Source organism: Cucumis melo, chromosome 6, assembly GCF_025177605.1.
Source record: "Cucumis melo cultivar AY chromosome 6, USDA_Cmelo_AY_1.0, whole genome shotgun sequence".
Lineage (NCBI taxonomy): Eukaryota > Viridiplantae > Streptophyta > Magnoliopsida > Cucurbitales > Cucurbitaceae > Cucumis > Cucumis melo.
This window is the reverse complement of record NC_066862.1, coordinates 31,047,487-31,064,475: the sequence shown is the minus strand read 5'-3', so window position 1 is coordinate 31,064,475 and position 16,989 is coordinate 31,047,487. Positions and strand designations below refer to the sequence as shown.

Genomic DNA, 16,989 nt, shown 5'->3' with positions numbered 1-16,989 from the left:
CTCTTATTCTCCTCATTTTTTCTTCAGGGAAAACAAGAATTATGTATGTATTTCTTCCCTTTTTTGAAGCCCTAATATTATTTTTGTGAATTGCTCATATATTATTTATTAAAATTCGGGCTACGATTTGTTCTTCCTCATCTCTTTTATTTATTCTTTTATTTGTTCCTAATATCTTTTATCGAAAGGAACTATGTAGATCAGTTTGGTTTTATTTAGTTACGTTCGGTTCTGTTTTTTTATTTGTATCAGTTTTTTATATCAGCAATATGATATACTTATATTATATGTATTAGTTGACTGATATACTTACTGCGTGTTTTTTATTTTTCTAAAATTATTGTAATTCATTGTAGTTATGGTTAAATTGGCAGTAATTGTTTTTCAAAGTGGTCAATGGGATGAGCAATATTACTACATGGATTACAAAACAAATTGTGTTTTGGTTGATGGAGTGATATCATCATTTGATTCTTTTGTGAACTTGATTCATACTGAAATTCAGGTTGAGTCATGTATTGAACTTTCAGTTTTAATTTGTTGACTATGGGCGATAATGATGTTCAACATGTGTTAATAAGATTGTAAATATACCATAACAACTGTATCGACAATACATAAAGTGTATCATGCTTAGTGCATCAGGTGTATTTAATTAATTTAGTGTATCAACAGTTTCGCATGTATCAACAACATATCAAGTGTATCAAACTAATAATATGTATCAATGAAGTTTAGCAAGTGATTAAGTGTATTAAATCTATCAAGTGTATCAGGAAACAATAACAAGTGTATTAACGTTATATAAAGTGTATCATTTTTAGTGCTTCAAGTATATTTAATTGATTGAGTGTATCAACAACATATCAAGTACTTTAAACTAATAATATGTATCAGTGAAGTATTCGAGAGTAAAAAAAAAGTATACGAGGAGTACATCAGCAAAACAAATAAGGTGTATCAACGGTATATATTGGTTTATCAACGGTATAAATTGGTGTATCAACTGTATATTTTGGTGTATCAATCGTATATATTGGTATCAGTAATGACAGAAGGGTAGATTCGTAATTTTGTATTTTTAAAATGCGGGCTGGGCTTCAATTTTACTATTTTTGCAAATGTAAAAATGATGTGTTATGGACCTAATTTATGGTACTATAATTGTCATATTTGCAAGAGTCCCTTTAAATAAACCCAAACAATTCAACATAAGAGAATGTTTCGAGAATTAAAATGATCTTTTAGTTTCATAATTAATTCAAAGTTATTGGTCGATCACCATAGAACGAAATTAACTCAAAATACAATATAATATAAATGAGATCATCATCATCCCAATTTCACTGCCATAGGACTTCTAACAAAATGATTTCCATCTGACCATATCAATGTCCCAAACACATGGCCTTTACCTTGTCCTTTTCCTTTGTATTCAAATACAACCTTGAAAGCCTTCTCTTCACCCACACTATTAAATTGCAACGTACTCGGCTTGACTGTAACCGAGACCTTTGAGGACACCTTCACTCGTGCGACGTACGTTCCTGGGGTTCCCACATTCTTAAGTCTTCTATTGATCGTCACGGGCACACCGATCGTCAACTTCGGAACTGAGATTGAGGGGTAGTTGAGATCTGTGAGTGGGAACGATTTTGGGCAAAGGTATGGCTTGTTATAGAATCTCTTGAGTGTGGTCGAGTTGTAGCCTTGAGCACATATGAAGTTCATGTAATCTTCAATGGTGGTGTCATAAACAAGGCCAGGGTCAATTGCATTGTTTGGATGGACATGTCCTGCTCCATATTGAAATGGGGTTGCCTTGGCTTTGTTGTAGTCCAATATTGACTTCATGGAGTTGTCTCTTGTTTTGGCTGGAAAAGAAAAAGAATAATTTTATTAAACAATTGACTCAAAATAATAATATTTTGATGCACTGTCTGTTGTATCCATCTTTTACTGTATCGACTTAGTTGTTCTAACAAATATGGATTCTTTAAAAGCATATTAAATCAAGAGCAAAGGTGAAAAAAAGAAAAATTGGGCTGGGTTTCCTAGGCTAAAATAAAGATTTTTGAAAGTTTTTACTATTAAAATGGTTAATTTTTAGAAAAGTTTAAAGAAAAATGTGGATATTTAAAGAGCTTTCCATAGATTAAACTAAATCCAATTAAAAATATTTTGGACGATTTAAACCAAAATAACTATCGCGAGTTGTGAGTTGATGTAGTAGTAAATAGGTCGGTTTGAGTTAGATAAAGGCTAAGATCTCAATCCATGATAGATAGTCACCTATCAAGGATTTAGTTATTGTCAAGAGAAAATATAATTGAGGTGCATAAGTTGCCTTCAACATTTAAACATTATTAAAAGGTTATAAAATACGAAAATAAATAAAGTATGGAACCATTGGAATGAACCTGTAGTCATGATAGCAGATTTGATGGCTGCAGGGCTCCATTTGGGATAAAGGGTCTTGAGAAGGCCAACAACACCTGAGATGTGTGGACAAGCCATAGAAGTACCTGATTCAAAGTTAAAAGACACCCGACGTGTGTCGAGTGGAAAATCTGTCGCCGTTGCATATTCGGAGAATGCTGCGAGTATACTCACACCGGGAGCTGCAATATCGGGCTACACAAGTAAAGTAGAAAGATTTGAATAATTACGAGTTTTAAAATGACTTTTGAGTTAAAAGTTTGAATTAAAACCAAACCTTGATCATGGAGTCTATGATGGGATTAGGGCCTCTTGATGAGAAATCAGCCACCATTGGTGATGGTTTGATTCCCATCTCAGTCTTTACATGGGTTATGAAAGCCATTGGTGATCTGGTTTTCATTAAAGGAATTACACAATTCAAATATTTTTCTGTTTACTAACGCTGTGTGTTATGTTAGCTATGTTAACTAGTATAGAGAGAGATCAATAACATACCAACTCTTAATCTAGTTCAAGTTTGAGGGTAAAAATCAAATTTTTCTCGAAGCTATTTCAAAGAAAGAAGTGAATAGTGCTTACTTGGTGGAGTTGATATATTGAAAGATGGCAATTCCATCAGCATAGTTCAAATGAGAAGCAGGAAGAAAGTGAGGATCAGCTGTAATATCATTTCCATCTTCCTTGTCATTGACAAGAATCAAACCAATGCCACCGGCACGACGAACCTCGAAACTCTTATCCATTCTTGCACTGTCTCCTCTAAGGCAAAGTACTATCTTCCCTTTTGCCTTTGCTGGATCAAGTGATCCATCCTCACAAAGTAGGCTGTAACATACAAATTACAAAATGGAAAGTTGAAAAACTCAAGGTTCTTAGTTTATAATATAAAGTAATTAGGCCCTTTGAAGTTATATTCATATATATATATATATACTCACGCAAGCTTATCAGTAGCATTGCCCGCTTTGACTTGCACACCATCCACCAAAGGGTAGAATTTACCCCTTGGTAACCCTCCAGATGAAAGACTTACCCCCTATAATAAAAATAAAGTTGAGTAAAAGTTAATTAATTAATTGCAAATTATATACTTAATGGTTCGGAGCATGACGAGGGTATTAAGGAGGTATCAACTTAGTTGAGATATATGGATACTACCCTTTGATCCTTCTTCTTCTAGTATCTTGTTAAAAAAAACAAATTATATATTTAAAAAAGTTTATTTGGGTAACTATAGAGATTAAATAGAGTTGAACCCTAGGAATGTTTCAAAAGATTTATGTATACTATCTATGGAGATTAAATTGAAACTTTTGAAATTATATGGACCATATTTATGTCTAATTTGTCACGCGACATGTTACATTTAAGATGGAAAGACTAACTAAATTTGGTACGGTAGATAACTCAACTTCAATAGTAAATACTATTGAAATTTGTAGATTCATCGAGAAACTTCATTGCATTTTTCTTTTTTTTTTTTTTTTATTCTCTTTTTATATTTATTAAGAAAGTTTGTCTTTCTTTGTTTCTCTATTTTTTACATTTATCGATGAACTTTATATTCTTCTCTTTCTATTTTCTTTACTTTTATCAAGAAACTCTATCTCACAACTCTGATTCGAGTGCAACTTATTAACCGAACTTAATTGGCCCTCAAATTTTCATACTTCTAAACATGTTTTGTTGAGATAAAAGAATTAAAAAAAAAAGAACATTTTGATGAGTACCTTGAAATGTCTCTTGTTTCCGAGGGCGACATAATTGACGAAGTCTCGATCGACGGTACTAGCAGCAACCGTGATCATCCAAGGAGATACATTGGTTACAGTCCCAGGAGTCGGACCGTCATTTCCTCCGGAGCAAACCACAACAATTCCTTGTTGAACGGCGTGAAAGGCTCCTATCGAAAGGGTGTCAGAAGCAAAATCTCTAGCAGATGAACCAAGAGAGATAGAGAGAACATCAACACCGTCATGAATGGCAGATTCAACAGCGGCTAGGATGTCAGCGTCATAACAACCACCCGTGAAGCTCGGCCAGCATACCTTGTAGGCAGCAAGACGAGCTCTAGGGGATCCTCCTTTTGCAGTGCCATTGCCATTGCCAAAGACATTGGCTCCGGGGACAAAGTTGCCTCCGGCTGTTGACAAAGTGTGGGATCCATGGCCTTCTTGGTCTCTTGCAGTGGTTAAGTTAGCACTCATAGGGCCATTCTCAGCTTCAAATCCTTTGTTGAAATATCTTGCTCCAATCAACTTCCTGTTTTATATTCAATTCAGAAATATATATTTCAATTAAATTTCTAAGAAAGAAGATTATACAATATTTGGTTATGTTATCTTTCTTCTCTCACAAAAGAAAAACAATAATATTAAAAATATATATATATATATATATATATATATATATATATATATTTCTTTTTAAAAGAAAATTTTTATGTGGTAAAGAGAGAGGGTATGAAATTAATGTTCAATATCTATGAGTATATCTTTGGCTAGAAAAAACATGTAAGAAATCAGAACTAATATTCAGAACTACCATTTCCTGTTATGGTATTTCCCAGTTCCCACTTAAACTAAAATAAAGGAAAGATATCTTCACTTGGTATGAGACATTATATGGATTAGAAAACCAATTCAAAAACTATGAAAAGATTGATGTTGAACAGTAGTATCAGACTATTATGAAGATATGGTACTTGGTTATGACCTAATTATAAAACTGAAAAGGTAATTTAAGAAAATATAGGATTTAGAGTGAGAGAAAAAAGTACTTGTTGCAAGTAAAGTTGGCGCCACCTTCACAAACTCCCATCCACCTTGAAGGAACAGGACCATAGCCTGCATCATTGAAGCTCTTCGACTCTGGCCAAGCACCTTCACTCAATTCCCAAAAAATGAAAACCCCTCATCAAATTTAGGACTATATTATATAATGGTTGTTACGAAAATGTTAGATACCACAATATTCAGAGGTGCATCCCTCCAGGCGCCGGTATAAACCCTAGTGCTAGACTCATTAGCAACATAAACAACGGTGCATTTGAATCGATTTTTGAAGTGTTTAATTTTTAAAATAATTCATTTTAAGCTAAATTGAGGTGTTTGGCATTGGTTTGAAATAATTTTTTGAAAAATGAGATCATGAAATAATCATTTTAGAGAAAACACGGAAAATCAAATTTTAGAATAAATGTTTATTTGGTGTTTAACGAGGGATTCCTTCCAAATATTTATTTTTCTTTCTCTATTTTTTATATTTCTTTTTACTATATATTTTTAACTCTGTTTTTTTTTTAAATATTTTGAAGATTTTTTCAATGTGTGTTCATATACATTTAAATATAAAGATTTGCAAATGTTCATCTCTCAATAGAATCTACTTCGCATTAACATTTGTGAAAGAAATCATGAGGATGCCAATGAAGAATACGATTATTCGGTTCGTGAAATAAAGATAAATGAAAAACGTTATATCATCTCAAAAAAAATATTTATCTTATTTATATTTTGTTGTTGGAAATCAATTATTTTTTTTTATGGTTATGTATTTACATTTCAACATATTTGTGCTTCTAAAATTAAATTGTCCAAAAAAAATTAATAAAAAAACAAAATTAATTTTTAGTTTCAAGTAACTAACAAATTAATAATTTCAAGATAATGTACAATTGATTTTGAAATATATTTCTGAAAAAAAAAATTCAAAATGTGTCTATTTCTTTATGAAATTCGTTCATAATGTTCAATAGTTTTTTACGGTCATTTGACCTAACTATAAACATCGTTAATATAGGACAAACCAAACACAATTTTGCATACAAATATTTATAAAGAAGTCAAACCAAACATTTAAGTGTTTAGATTTTAAACTTATTTTACAAAAAATATTTTTTTAAAAAAATGTATTCTTAAAAAGACATTTTTTGCATAAACAATCCAAACGGACCCTAAATATACAACTAAGATTTTGGAGGGTTGCCCTCAGGTTCCCCACTAGGGACGTGTGTCCTTGGACCTCGACCCATGGACCATTCAGAAAGACCCCATGTTTGTTCATTATAAGGACCAAATGACAGAGATTTCAGGACATTCCAACGATGGATATCCCATATTAATTAGAAAAATGGAAAGACCTTGTTACTTTATATAGTGCATACATAGATTACTCTTCTCATCCACAATATATTAGTTTTTAGATATAATTTCTTGTGTTTTCTTCGATAATTAAGCAAAAACAGAAAATGAAGGCTTAAAGAGTTGGAGATCAAGAAGAAGAAAAGAAGAGAGCGAACCAGTGTCAAGATTTCCAATAATAGTATCTTCCCCAAACCTTGCAGCTTTCCAGATGGAGTTTGGAGGAATTCCTTCATCACTCTCCATGCCAAGAAAACTCCATGATCTTGTTGTATGCAATTTTCTTTTCTGGTTTTCGAAAATCGACACCACATTTGGGTTCCCTATTGTATTTTGTAAACATCAATCAAAATTTCAAATGATTACCATGCTAGAGCTATGTACATTCACAGGTCAAAAGAGAGAACAATTTATTATCCGAAAGAATAATTCAAAAAAAATTGCAAAGCAACGGCTCCTCTAACTCTAGAGATCAACCCCAAGATCAGGATCACAAATCACTTAAATGGGACAAATACGAATTCAACTTGGGTACTCTTACTTTCAAAAATTAGAAACAAACAAAAAAGAAAGAAAAGATCTTACTTGCAAGAGCAATGGCTTGGTTTTCATCAAGTATGGCAGCAAAGCCATTGATGTATCTATTATACGAATAGAAAATCGATTCTTTGGCTGCCAATTTGCTATACGATATCCATGAAAAAAGGAAAAAGAAAATGTTTAACAGTGAGTTTGTTAGATAAGACATCAAAACAAGATCAGAGCAAAGGTAATAAAATTGATTGTTTATGTCATGTTTGATAACTAACCATTTCGTTTTTTGTTTTTTTGTTTTTGAAAATTAAATCTAATTTCTTACATTTTCTTATAGTAGTTTGTATATATTTTTTTTGGATAAGATCGATAGTTGAATTAGTTCTTAGTCAAATTCCAAAAACAAAAGCAATTCTTTTTTCTTCAAATTTTGACTTAGTTTTTTAAACCATCGGTAAAAAGTAGATAGAGGTGTGGAAATAATTTTTATAGACTTAGTAAAAACTAAAAACAAAAAAATCAAACGTTTACCAAACCCTAATATAACTAGTTTTTTATTTTTTATTTTTTAGAATTGAAGTAAGAATTCAAATGTTGCTTTAACAAATTAAGTGAAATAAAAAAAATGAAAAAAATACTATTACTATTATTATTTGAATTGAAATAAGGATTATTCGAATGTTACATTAACAAAAGCGAAAAAAAAATCATAGTAAAGAAATGATAAGGAAGCAAAACTAAATTTAAAAACAAAAAAAGAACTTAAAATCAAAATTGTTACCGAACAAAGTTCAATTAAACTATTGTAGAAGAAACTTTACCTTCCCACGACTGATTCTAATAATTCGTATTGGGACTCCGTTGCAAGTTGAACATCATGTATAGAAGGATTTGATCCGAAAAAGTGCGACCCCAAATAAACAATGTAAGACTACACAACCAAAAAAAGCACAAAAAGTATACTATAAAGATTTGAAAAAGAAACACACACAAATGAAACTTGTTTCCAAATATTTACAAATGTAAAAAAAAAAAATTTTACTTTTTATCAGTTATATATTCAAATAGTAGTCTATCGCAGCTCTATTGCTATTAGACTGTAACATTTTATTATATTTATAAATATTTTCAATCGTTTTTGTCATTTAAGAAAACACTGAAAAAAAAAGACTTGCCTTTTTGGTAGGAATGGCAGATGTTTGAATGAAAAAGAAAAAGAAAAGCAATAGAGAAATGGAAGAAAACTCCATTGCTTTTGTATTTTTGAAGTTTCTATATATTACATTTTGTTTTCTAATACCCAATGGGGTTTTTATATAAAATATAGGAAGTTGATTAGGGTTTTGATTTTCTAACGTAAATTAAGCTCATCCATCTAATTATGTGAAACTAAAAACACAATTTTTTTCCTATTTCAAGTAAATACAGATTTTTTTTCTTTTTTTTCTTTTCTTTTTTTTTTTTTGTTAAATCTTTTCTTCTTTTACATGAAAATTATATTTCTCAAATATCAATTTTTTTACAAATTTATTGACTTTAGCAATATTCTCCAAATTCAATGATAAATTTTTGGAACGTATCATATATATATTTCTTATAATATGGATCATAAACTTCATCATTAAATAATGTTTATAATTGTGTGATGTCAAATTTATCATTAAATGTAGATTATTCTTTTTGTAACAAGATTTTATTTTGTCTTTGAACAATGTTTTTAATGGTTTAAAGATATTGCAAATTTTATTCTTAAATGCTAATTTTGCTATATGATTTATTATATATATAGCAAAAGAAAAAAATTAGTAAAAGACTAAAAAACAATCACGTGAAGCTACCATTTTGGACTCTTCTTCCCATATTTCTCAAATTAAAAAATATCACGGATAACAACTATCAATAATTAGAAGTTATGATCGAGAGATTTTATTACATGCAAAACTTTAGCTACAAATTTCGCAACGTATCTTTACATCATGTAAATTACAACACATTTCTACATGCATCTTTATGTGACAAGTCGGCTACAAATTCTGCTAAATATTTATTCCTTTTCTGTCGACCAGATTTGATTAATTTTTATGGCCTATTGCAATTATATATATATCTGTGTGTGTGTGTGTGTTGTATTGAGAGATTATCTCATGCAAAGCTTGGAGAAAGTGTTAACGTGAAAGTAAGTGAAGCTCAAATTTATATTCTTTTACTAGCTAGTTGATGACATGCTATGATATATGTATCACTAATAGCTATCTGCCTATCATATATATATCATGATCATCATACAAGATGGTTTGTCAGGTAAATATATATCACTCATAAATTTCTATCTTTTTTAACTCTTATTTTGACCTAGAATATCATTTATAGATTCAAAGCCTAATTTTTCCTTAAAGTATCATAAAATAAATACCATTTAATTAGATAGGAAGTCTATCAATGATAGATGGCCATATTTATTAATAGACACTCCAGTCAAAATAATACACATGTATTAGACCAATAGTACAACCTACTTATATTCTAATTTGAAGCCTATCACTTTGAAGTTTATCGATAGATTATCGTTTTTTTTTTTTAAAAAAAAGATGCATTTGGTCAATAGGTGCATTTGGACACTTTCACTAGATGGACACCTCCTTAACACTCTCATCATTTCCGCTTCATTGATGATAAAGAAATACAATACAAAAAGCAAGAAATAAAGCAAGAGAGCTAGAGATAAGCCTGAACAATGAAGTTTATCGATAGATTATCAGCATATACCTACTATCTGTGACAAGTCATTAGTATCCAGAAAAAAAATTTAAAATTGATAGATTTATATCTCTAATAGACATTAATCAATCATACATTTTCATTGCAAAGTGAAATACATGCATTCACAAGGATGTTATCTGTGATGTGTGTGAATTGTGATTAACTACATGCGCAAGGGATATTTCCATGGCTTGTCAACCACATGAGCAAGTTGTGTTGGGTTCCACTTCTACTCGAAAATAATAAGGAAAAAAAAGAAACAAAGCAGTCAGAGAAAAAAAAAAAACTATAAAACTAGAAATACAAGATTTAATTACGTAGAAAACTTCAAACTAAAAGATAAAGAAAATCACAAACAAGAAAAATTCCACTATTATTATTTGTAAAAATATAATTATTACACTCACACATAAAATTATTCTCTCATTCCCGTCTCAAATACAAATTAAAACACTCTCGATACTTTAGATTACTCACGCCCTTTTTTCAAATCTCAAACTATAGAATATACAATGAGATAACATAACGAGGATTTAGCGCACCTTAAGCTTAAATGTCTCTAATTGGGACAAATTTAAAACTAAAGATACGTTTTTTCTTTTTCGCATGCTTGAAAATGACAATTCTTTCCTTCAATTTTTGGGACGTTGGTAAACTCTAATTTCTAATATTTTGTCAAAGCCCAACACAAGGGATGCACAAAGGATGGACATGTTATCAATTATGAGATCTATTGGCACAAGAGGTAAAAGTCAACATTGATTAGGTTTTTATCCGCACCAAAAAGTATACCGGTGATAGAAGCATACATACCACTGATAGATGTAAGCAATAAATTTAAGTGAGACACACACAATATCATTTTTTTAAAAGGAAACTGCTAGTTAGGACTTAGGGCAAAACCTAAGGCCAAACTAGAATATTATTAATGAAGGGCTAGAGAAAAGCCCAAACGCTAATTACAGAAGACGCTAAGATTAAGAACAATTGTAGCTGCTGAATAATTTTTGAAAGTAGGATCTCTACTACACCAATTTCCTATGAGAATTTTGCAATCTTCCCACAAGTTAGCAATTGATTTTTGATAACTTAAAGTATCAAAAATTCTATTATTTCTCTCTGTCCAAATACCCCAAAGAATTGCTATCAGCCCACAAAAGATGACCTTGTTCTTCGGGAAGGATTGGTTTAGGGAGAGGAAGAAGGAGAACATCGCTTCAAAGTCGTCGGAAAAAGGCGCTAAATTGAGAGATCGATGGAGGAGGGACCACAGGGGCTTCACCAGATCACAGTGAAGGAAAAGGTGAGCTCCCGTTCTAGTTCTAGATTATTATTTTTTTTAATTAATTTTGCTACATTATCTACAGATTATTTTAATTTTGCTAGATCATTTACCATATTTTTTTGTCACATTTTTGCCTTTTGTACAAGGACACAACAACAACAATAATAGTAAGTAAACTAGTAAATGGACGAAAATCCTCTAACAAATTAAAATATTCATTAACCATATCCAAAGTTTGTATATATATATATATATATATATATATATATATATTATATAGAATGATAAAACTACAATATAAAAATGGACATCATCCCAATTTCACTACAATAGGACTTCTAACATTATGCTTCCCATTATCAGACCATATCAATGTCCCAAACACATAGCTTTTACCTTGTCCTGTTCCTTTGTATTCAAACAGAACCTTGAAAGCCTTCTCTTCTCCCACACTATTAAACTGCAACGTACTCGGCTCAACCGTAACTGAGATCTTTGAGGATGCCTTCACACGTGCCACGTATGTTCCTGGGGTTCCCACATTCTTAACTCTTCTATTCACCGTTACTGGGGCACCGGATTTCAACTCTGGGATCGAGATTGATGGGTAGTTGAGATCGGTCAATGTGAACGGTGTTGCGCACACAAATGGTTTGCTGTGGAAACTCATCAGAGTTTGGGCGTTGTAGCCACGTGCACATAAGAAGTTCAAGTAATCGTCGATGGTTGTGTCGTAAACGAGGCCGGGGTCCATTGCATTATTGGGATTCACATGTCCTGCACCATAATCAAATGGGGTTGCCTTCGCCTTCACGGTGTCTGATAATGTATGCATGGAGTTGTCTCTTGTTTTGGCTGCAAAACAAAATCAAATGTGTGTCATTTAATGGATTAGACAAAGGGAAGAACAAAGAGGAGAGACTTTTTTAGTTACTTTAATTTTGAGTTTGAGCTTGTAATATTAAACAATCACAAAAAGATAGAAAAAAACATAAGGAATGAATCTAAAACCTGGGTTTAGAAGGGATTGGACAACGCTTTCAACATATTGGGCTAACTATTGTTTACCAGTATTTATGTTGTTTCAGTTTTTTATGTATAAATTATATAAAGAGCATAGCAGGTTGAGCCTATACCTAAATCCATTGGTATTTACGTACTAAAACGTTCTTTTAAAATTTAAGTCAAAATAAACCATAGCTCAACTAGCATGTACATAATTCGAAGAGAAAATTTAATAAATGGTTAGGAATTCAAATAATTATCCTATTTCGACACTTGAATTCTTAAAATACAAAAATTTCAGTTCTTGAAGTACTTTATATGAACAAAAATAGATTAAATAGTTTTTCAAGCTTTGGATAAGTTTAATGTGAACGAACCTGTAGTCATGATGGCAGATTTGATAGCTGCTGGACTCCATGTTGGATAAAGAGTCTTGAGAAGACCAGAAACACCTGCGATGTGTGGGCAAGACATGGAAGTGCCCGATTCAACGTTGAAAGGCACCCGACGCGTATCGAATGGAAATTTCGTTGCAGTTACATCTGTTGTGACCGATGCGAGAATATTCACTCCCGGTCCTGTTATATCAGGCTAGATACGAAATATTAAGATTTGAGTTAGAACACATAATAACTTTAATGTTAAACATGCATTTAGTGAGTTAAAAAAATTAAAAACCAACCTTGAGCATGGCGTCAGTGATGGGATTAGGGCCTCTTGATGAGAAGCCAGCCATGACAGGTGATGGTTTAACTCCTAACTGAGTCTCTACAGGTGTTATGAGAGCAACGGGTGTTCTGGTTTCATTTAGAGAAGTGCATAAATTAATTAAGATGATTTTGTCACATAGATATATAAAAGGAAAGCAAAAGTGAAAGAAAAATATATGAGAAATGTTACGTGGTGGAGTTAATATATTGAGCAACAGCAAGTCCATCGGTGTAGGTAAGACTAGTGGCAGGAAGTATATGGGAATCAGAAATAAGGCCTGATCCATCGGTCTTGTCATTCACTAAAATCATACCAACACCACCAGCTTGAAGAACAACATAACCTTTCTCAACTCTTGCAGTTACTCCTCGAAGACAAACTACAATCTTCCCTTTTACCTTTGCTGGATCAAGCGATCCCGTCTCGCATTTTTGCCTTCTCAAACAAATTGTCAAAAGTTTATGTTAATTCAAAGTTATGCATCTACGTTATTCTTCACGAATAATTAAGAATCTGTTTTGGGAAGATCTGAATTCTCTATTTTATATATGTTCCTAGTTGTTCTATGTGTTTGGTAGAGATTATTTGAATCATGTTTCTGAAAATTGTTCACAAAAGTGGAGGTAAGACTTACGCAAAGCTGTCGGTCGAATTAGGATTTCTTGCATCTACAGCATTTATCAAAGGGTAGAATTTACCACCAGCCAATGAACTCGATGAAAGACTTGAACCCTAGAATGTAAAGTTTGAGGTTAACTAAAGCAAATGACTACATATACAAAAGTTTATAAATATTTTATGATGATTATGGTTTGGTTAAATATCACCAAAGTTAATATACAACCTTCACAAAATGAGTTGATTATGTCAAGTCTAATGTGGCACGCATTCTAGAAATAGATGAGCTCGGTTTATAATATCTAGGAGACACCTAAATATTTTTCAATTGATCAAAACTATGAAGACTGATTAAAATTTATGAACTATAAGGGTTGAGGTATGATCTACCTTATATTGCTTCTTGTTTCCAAGGGTAGCATAACTTGTGAAATCTCGATCGATGGTGCTAGCTCCGACAGTGAACATCCAAGGAGATACATTGCTTACAGTCTTGGGACCCGGACCACTATTTCCAGCAGAGCAAACCACGACGATTCCTTGTTCAACAGCATGGAATGCCCCTATGGACATGGAATCATGAGAAAACTCTTGAGCTTCGCTACCAAGAGAGACGGAGAGAACATCGACACCATCACTAATGGCGGCTTCAAAACCGGCTAAGATATCAGCATCGTAACAGCCACCACCAAATAAAGCCGGAGGCCAGCAAACCCTGTAGGCAGCAACACGAGCTTTTGGGGAACCTCCTTTTGCAGTTCCATTGCCATAGCCAAATATACTGGCTCCGGGGACAAAGTTGCCTCCGGCTGTGGATAAAGTGTGTGAACCATGGCCATCTTCATCTCTTGCTGTCTTATTGAAGCTAACGTTGATAAGACCACTTCCCATTACAAATCCTGCGTGGAAATACCTTGCTCCAATCAACTTCCTGTATTTTTTCACACAAATTTATTTTGATCAATGAAATTTATGAGAGAAATATCATTAGGGTGTTTTGGCTTTTAGTTTGTATTTGGCTTGTTTTTCAACATTACCATTGCGTCATATTTTTAAAATATAAAGTAATTTAACCCGAAAGGAAAGGAGAGAAAGAAACCTATTGCATTGAAAGTTGTTGCCACCTTCACAAGCTCCCCTCCACCTTGAAGGAACAGGACCATAGCCTGCATCGTTGAAGCTCTTCGACTCTGGCCAAACACCTTCATTCAAATAATGTCACAAAAATTACTTAATCGTCACATTTACAACTACTATAATTATCGTCAAGGTCCGACGTTGAAAATAAAGTAAAGAAGAGGTTTAATGAGGAAGAAGAAGAGAACAGACCTGAGTCAAGGTTGCCTATAATTGTATCTTCACCAAACCTTGCAGCTTTCCAAATGGAGTTTGAAGGAATTCCTTCATCATTTTCCATTCCAAGAAAACTCCATGATCGTGTTGTATGCAATTGTCTTTTCTTGTTTTCAAAAACCGACACCACCTTTGGATTCTCTATTACATTTCGTGAAAACGTTCATCAAAATTTGTTAAATATTCAAAACTTTTTATAAATGGGAGGAGATGCAATATTAAGATTTGGAGAGGTTTAATTTGAAGAAAAGATCTCTTTAACCATAAACACAATTAGGAGAGATCACAATCAACAATTTTTTAAAATTTGTTTGATAACATATTTTATATACCATAGTTTCTCAACTTTAATAATATCTTCGGAAGAAAAAAAAACAAAAAACAAAATTTTGTTTTTTCTTCTTTTTTTTTTTTTTAATTATTGATTCATTATTTACTATTTTAAAAAGGGACATTTTTAAAAAGAGGTATTTTTAAAACTAGCAAAATAAATTAAAATATTACAAATTATAGCAAAAGTTTTGGATTCTGTCAATGATAGAAACCAATAGACTTCTATCATTGTCTATCAAAGATTTATTATTGATAAAATCTAAAATTTTTCTATAGCTTTTAAATATTTTGCCAAATTTACTATTTTTGATAATTTTCTTTTTAGAAACACTAAAAAAATTAAACTATACTTAATCTTCTAATATTTATAAATTGTTATATATGGAAGAACTAAGGACAAAATTATTCTTTATTTTTACTTTTAAAATAAAACAATAAGCAATAAATCAATTTTTAGATCATCGTTTGGCGATCATTTTATTTTTTTAAAAAAAGTTTTATGCTTATTTTATTACCAACTTCTTTTACTAAGCTAAGGATTCATTGTCTCCTATTAACGGAGAATTCTTAGTCAAATTTCAAAAATAAAAACTATTTTTATTTATTAAAAAAAAAAAGAGTTTTCAAACTTAATTGGTTTTCATTTTTAAAATTGCTAAAATTTAGATAACAAATAAGAGAAAATCAACAAACGAAATATAGTATTATTTTTAAACGTGATCATTTTCAAAAAATCAAATGGTTATCAAATAAGACGACCTCAAACGTGTATCAACTTTTTTCACTACTTCTTTTAAAATCTAAGAATCAATAATGAAAAGTTAACGATCCAGTTAATTTTTCAAAATTTTGAAAAGAAATAAATAATTTTTAAAAAAAAAAAAAAAAAAAAAGGAAGAACTCTTACTTGCAAGATCCGTGGCTTGTTGCTCATCAAGAACAGCAGCAAAACCATTAATGTATTTATTGTAAGAATACTTAATTGAATCTTTGGCTTCCAAATTGCTACATATGACAAGAAAAATAAAACAACAACCCATAAAATAAGTACTACAGAAAATCAAATTCATTATACATCAAACTTAGCAATGAATTTGACATTATTGTACTTTCCCACTACTGATCCTAATAGATCATAATGTGACTCGGTTGCTGCTTCGATGTCAAAGTTTGTAGGGTTCGGTCCGAACGAATGCGCTCCCAAATAAACAATGTAAGACTACACCCAAAAGAAAATCATAAAACACAAAATCGATGAGTATACTACAACATCATATTTTACGACTCTAAAAAATTGTCATAAATCATCTTTTTTCTTCTCGTTTTTAGTTTTTGAATCGATAGTCGAGAAAAGGGCTTTTTTTTTTTTCCTTGTAGTGAGGAAAAGAAACTAATACTTACCTTTTTGGTAGGAAGGGCAGATGTTTGAAGCAAAAAGAAAAACAATAGTAATGGAGAAACAATATAAGAGAAGTATTCCATTAACTTTTGTTTTGCAATTCTAAATGATTGTAATTATTTTCTCATTCCCATTAGAGTTCTTATAATGTAGATCACAAGCAAAACAATAATAGTTTTAATTGTTTTGCTCGTTTTAATCATGAATTAAGGTCGTCCATTAAATTATATTTCCTATTTCAAGTAAATATACGTGTAGCAGTGTGAGTAATTAATATTTGAGTAAAACCAGCCATAAAAGCAAAGTTTATCACGTGATAAATTGTGTTAAACTGTTATGAGTGTTGTACAAATATAGATGTAGACCAAAGACCCAAATATATTTTTCATATCTTTGTCTTCCTAATT

The 16,989-nt window shown here is 31.5% G+C and overlaps 1 protein-coding gene across 1 annotated transcript; it reads right to left on the bottom strand.

Moving 5' to 3' along the window:
- Positions 1-1,170: 1,170 nt before the first annotated feature.
- LOC103491134 (subtilisin-like protease SBT5.3) lies at positions 1,171-16,692 on the bottom strand. Its single transcript, XM_008450962.2, has 21 exons — positions 16,585-16,692; positions 16,293-16,402; positions 16,091-16,188; positions 14,827-14,991; positions 14,597-14,699; positions 13,888-14,428; positions 13,514-13,611; positions 13,069-13,314; positions 12,851-12,965; positions 12,546-12,759; positions 11,477-12,018; positions 7,940-8,049; positions 7,170-7,267; positions 6,743-6,907; positions 5,222-5,324; positions 4,173-4,704; positions 3,381-3,478; positions 3,022-3,267; positions 2,717-2,831; positions 2,421-2,634; positions 1,171-1,874 (listed from the first exon to the last, which is right to left on the bottom strand). The coding sequence occupies exons 1-21, from the start codon at positions 16,663-16,665 to the stop codon at positions 1,333-1,335; spliced, it is 4,536 nt and encodes a 1,511-aa protein (XP_008449184.1). The 5' UTR covers positions 16,666-16,692; the 3' UTR covers positions 1,171-1,332.
- Positions 16,693-16,989: the final 297 nt, after the last annotated feature.